This window comes from Nyctereutes procyonoides, unplaced genomic scaffold, assembly GCF_905146905.1.
Source record: "Nyctereutes procyonoides isolate TBG_1078 unplaced genomic scaffold, NYPRO_anot_genome, whole genome shotgun sequence".
NCBI lineage: Eukaryota > Metazoa > Chordata > Mammalia > Carnivora > Canidae > Nyctereutes > Nyctereutes procyonoides.
This window is the reverse complement of record NW_026575035.1, coordinates 23672743-23676403: the sequence shown is the minus strand read 5'-3', so window position 1 is coordinate 23676403 and position 3661 is coordinate 23672743. Positions and strand designations below refer to the sequence as shown.

At 32.5% G+C, this 3661-nt stretch overlaps 1 protein-coding gene across 2 annotated transcripts in view; it reads right to left on the bottom strand.

The window, feature by feature from the left end:
• Positions 1-542: 542 nt before the first annotated feature.
• Positions 543-3661, bottom strand: part of TCEA1 (transcription elongation factor A1) — a 43877-nt gene continuing 40758 nt past the window's right edge. For both annotated transcript variants that reach the window (XM_055318311.1, XM_055318312.1), the window contains exon 10: positions 543-2160. In XM_055318311.1, coding sequence (XP_055174286.1) covers positions 2152-2160 — 9 coding nt within the window. In that variant the 3' untranslated portion in view covers positions 543-2151. The remainder of the gene's footprint in view (positions 2161-3661) is intronic.

Below are 3661 nucleotides of genomic sequence, written 5' to 3'. Positions count from 1 at the left end.
TGATCTCTCATATTATGTTAAGTGCACACACGGGATGTGCATGCATACTACTCTACTCAGAACCACTCCTGCCTCCCTCACCAGGAGTCCAGGAAAAGAGAAGAGAAACATGTTCTGTATTACTGCTCAATACTAGTCTTTATTAAAACTAGGCAGGCACCACCTAATTAAAATTATCCTTTAAAAAATACCTTAGTAGTTAGGGACACTTGGGTGGTTCGGTCAGTTAAGCATCCAACTCTTGACTTCAGCTCAAGTCATGAGCTCAGGGTCATGGGATCAAGCCCTGCTTCAGCCTTTGCACTCAGCATAGAGCCTGCTTGGGATTCTAATTCTCCTTGTCTCCCTCCCCTCACTTGCACACGGCATGTGCACACACTCTATCTAAAATAAATGAATAAAAATAAATAAGTACATAAATAAACAAATAAATAAATAAAATGAATAAAATCTTTAAAATATACCTTAGTAGTTGGGAGAGAAGTTTTGAAACAAAAGTTAGAACAGGCATCAATGTCTAAATAAAATGAAAAAATGTGATACATCTTTAATAACAAACTTTATTGAATTACAAATTTAAAAATGGATCACTTAATTTAAAAGTGGGACTATTTTACTTTGATTCTTCCAAAAATGCACTTTATTTTTCAAGTGATAAAGGTTAATCTGTGAACTGACAAAGTAGATACAGGATGGTACCAGTGGACCAATGTTCATATAAGGGGTCCTAACATGAACCTTAATGTTGCTTTCTGTATTATATCGAATTGATTTGCATTAAAAAAAAAGTGGGAAAAGGTAGCAAAGAGGAGTGCAAAGCATGTACTTAAGTTTTCCTATAGGAGTCTGACAGAACATAGATTTAGCATGATAAAATGTGGGCTTCGTAAAAGTGGCCTTTAAGATGTGCAAGTGTACCCTAAGGAACCTATGTGAAAATCATTTCTTCTTATTCCTAACAAAACAAATGGTACACATGTAAAAAAGAAAATTTAATTATAAAATTTGTACTGTAAACCCAATTGCGTTATAGCCCATATACTCAGTTTGTTGAACCACCTCATTCATTGTGTAACAGAAAAAGCAAATTCGACTCAAAAAAATATTTTCTATCAACCTCCATATGGAAAGACCACAGCGCTAATGATTTATATAGTCCTTAAACTTAATCCTTGGTCAGTAAACATTTCCAAATCAAAATCAAGTCATGAACTGTTCGCAGTAACTACTATACTAAAATGCTAACATTTTCTTCCCAGGTATGACTTCCCATGAGGGGGAAAAATAGTCACAGGTTTTCATTCATTGCCTATGCTGGGATGTATGAAAAATCTAGTAAACTACAACAGTGTTCTGCAAAACTAAAATACACTACAAAATCAAACAGGTAAATAAACAACAAAACCAAACTCATTTCAACAAAGTCATGTTTCCAAAAGTAAAATCTATTAAGAACAAGTCATAAACATGTACAAGAAATTACAAGAAATGATTATCATGGTTAGTTACAAATGTAAAATAATATCTAATTATCCCAGACTTGTGAACATAATAATTAAGATCAATCTCATAGGCTAGTTCAAATATTATGTACAATTTAGATAAGCTGGTCAAGTATTATCTGAATACACACCACACTTAATAAACTTAAGTTACCTTTTCTCCTCCTTTACAATTTGTAGGTACGTGCCAATATGGGGGAAAAAAAAGTAATTTCCATTTATGTATTAACTGAGAAGAACAATATTACTACTGCATATGTTTTGGACTGTAAAAAAGTTAAGGTATATTTTCCTTTTAAAAGAAAAAAAAAAGGTAAAAATAAATTGCCAAAAGTCTAATTGACAAAAGTTTAACATTGACTTACTATAAAAATGAAAAAAAAAATGTTCTGAAACAGATATAATTATGTGGTCTCCCTACTGATCTGAAACTACAGAAGGCATTTAATAGGAAGGAATGCTATGTCAAAACCAAGACTAACCCAAGGGATGTATGTTACTTTAAAAATCTGATTTGCAGGAAAACTAGATGTTTGGCCTAGTTTTATTTTATTTATTTTTTTTTATTTTTTTATTTTTTGGCCTAGTTTTAAAGCTAATTACAAAATCCATTTTTTAATGGTCCAGACATTTTGCCATTTCTTCCAACTCAACAGAACTGTCAAAAAAAAAAAAAAGAGAGAGAAATATTTCATGAGACCTTTAAATACAGACAATGGGGTGTACCCCGCCCCCATTTAATACAGTATACATCTTATACTGCTAAAGAAAGAGGCATTTTTTTAAAAGATGCTATATTTCTTAGACATGAACAGACACCTAAGTGTTTGACTTTTCCAATTTAGAATCAGTAGGAATATAAACTGAAGAAATATTATATTTAATACGCACCCCTCTTTTTAATGCTTCTAGGTTAAAAAAATGAATTTAAAAAATGAATTCCAAACTTGAACTTCTAGAGTAAGCCACCCTTAGGCATCAGCTTTCTACATTAAATTGAACTTTCTTAAATCCAAGAGATACTACGTCAAAACTATGCTCCAAACTGCCTGTATTCAAAACAAACTGCAATATGCCCAACAGTAACAGTAATCATCATCATCATCATTATCATATTATCATCCATTTTGCAAAATAAATCTAAGAGCAATCTGAAAAAGCCAGATTTGCTCAACAAGACGAAAAATAAATAATTAAAAAATGAATGTCCCTCTTTTCAACCAATGCAAAAAACTTCTACAACTCAGGATAGGAGACATTGTTTCAAATAATGAAGACATTCTCAATACCAGGAACCTTCTCAGCTCAGAACTGAATTTGTATATAATAAAATGGGTACTGGCCTCAACCCCTGAAATAATGTCTAGGGCCAAAGTCCTATACCATATTTGTGGAGGATATTCCCCCACTGCCTAGCATTTAATTCACTTGATTTTCAGAAAATGCTTTCACTTATGTGAATAATTCAAAATAAGCAACAGAGTAAAGGGCTAAAGCTAAGTATAGCTTTAAAAAAAAGAATCATACAAGCTTCACAAAAACTAATAAATGCAATCCATATTTTTGGAATAGCAACAATTATCAGGCACTTTTAAAATATATTACCTGTACTCTTCAACACAGCCTGTGATGTAGATATTATTTACATTTAATATGTGAGAAAATTATAGTTCACTAATGATAAGAAGCAGAGTTCAAAGTCTGTTTGGCTCCAAAGACTATATTCCTACCACATGAACCTCTCCAACCACACACCCCTAGGATCCCCATCTCTGTTAACAACAAAAATGGTTTCGGAAGTAACGTCTAATTCTTCTCCCAAGTTTAAGTTATATTTCTGTTGCTCACAAAAATCACTCAAGAAGAGATCATTTAAATAACATACACTTGCCTGTGTGGGGCTAATTCAAGAGTACAGAGGCAATATGAAGGCTCAGAGAAAAGCCTACCAAACCATGACAGTGCTCCTCTGTGAAATTCCTAAAATAAACACTAAAACTATCCTGCTGGATGGATTTCAACAAGGTAAAGTAATCTTTCCAGAATCAAAATCAATGAAGACAAGTAATACCCAAGGTACAGATTATCTGGAAGTACAAGAGTCAAAGCAATTAAATGAGTATAATATATACACAACTATGATATGATAATTACACAGT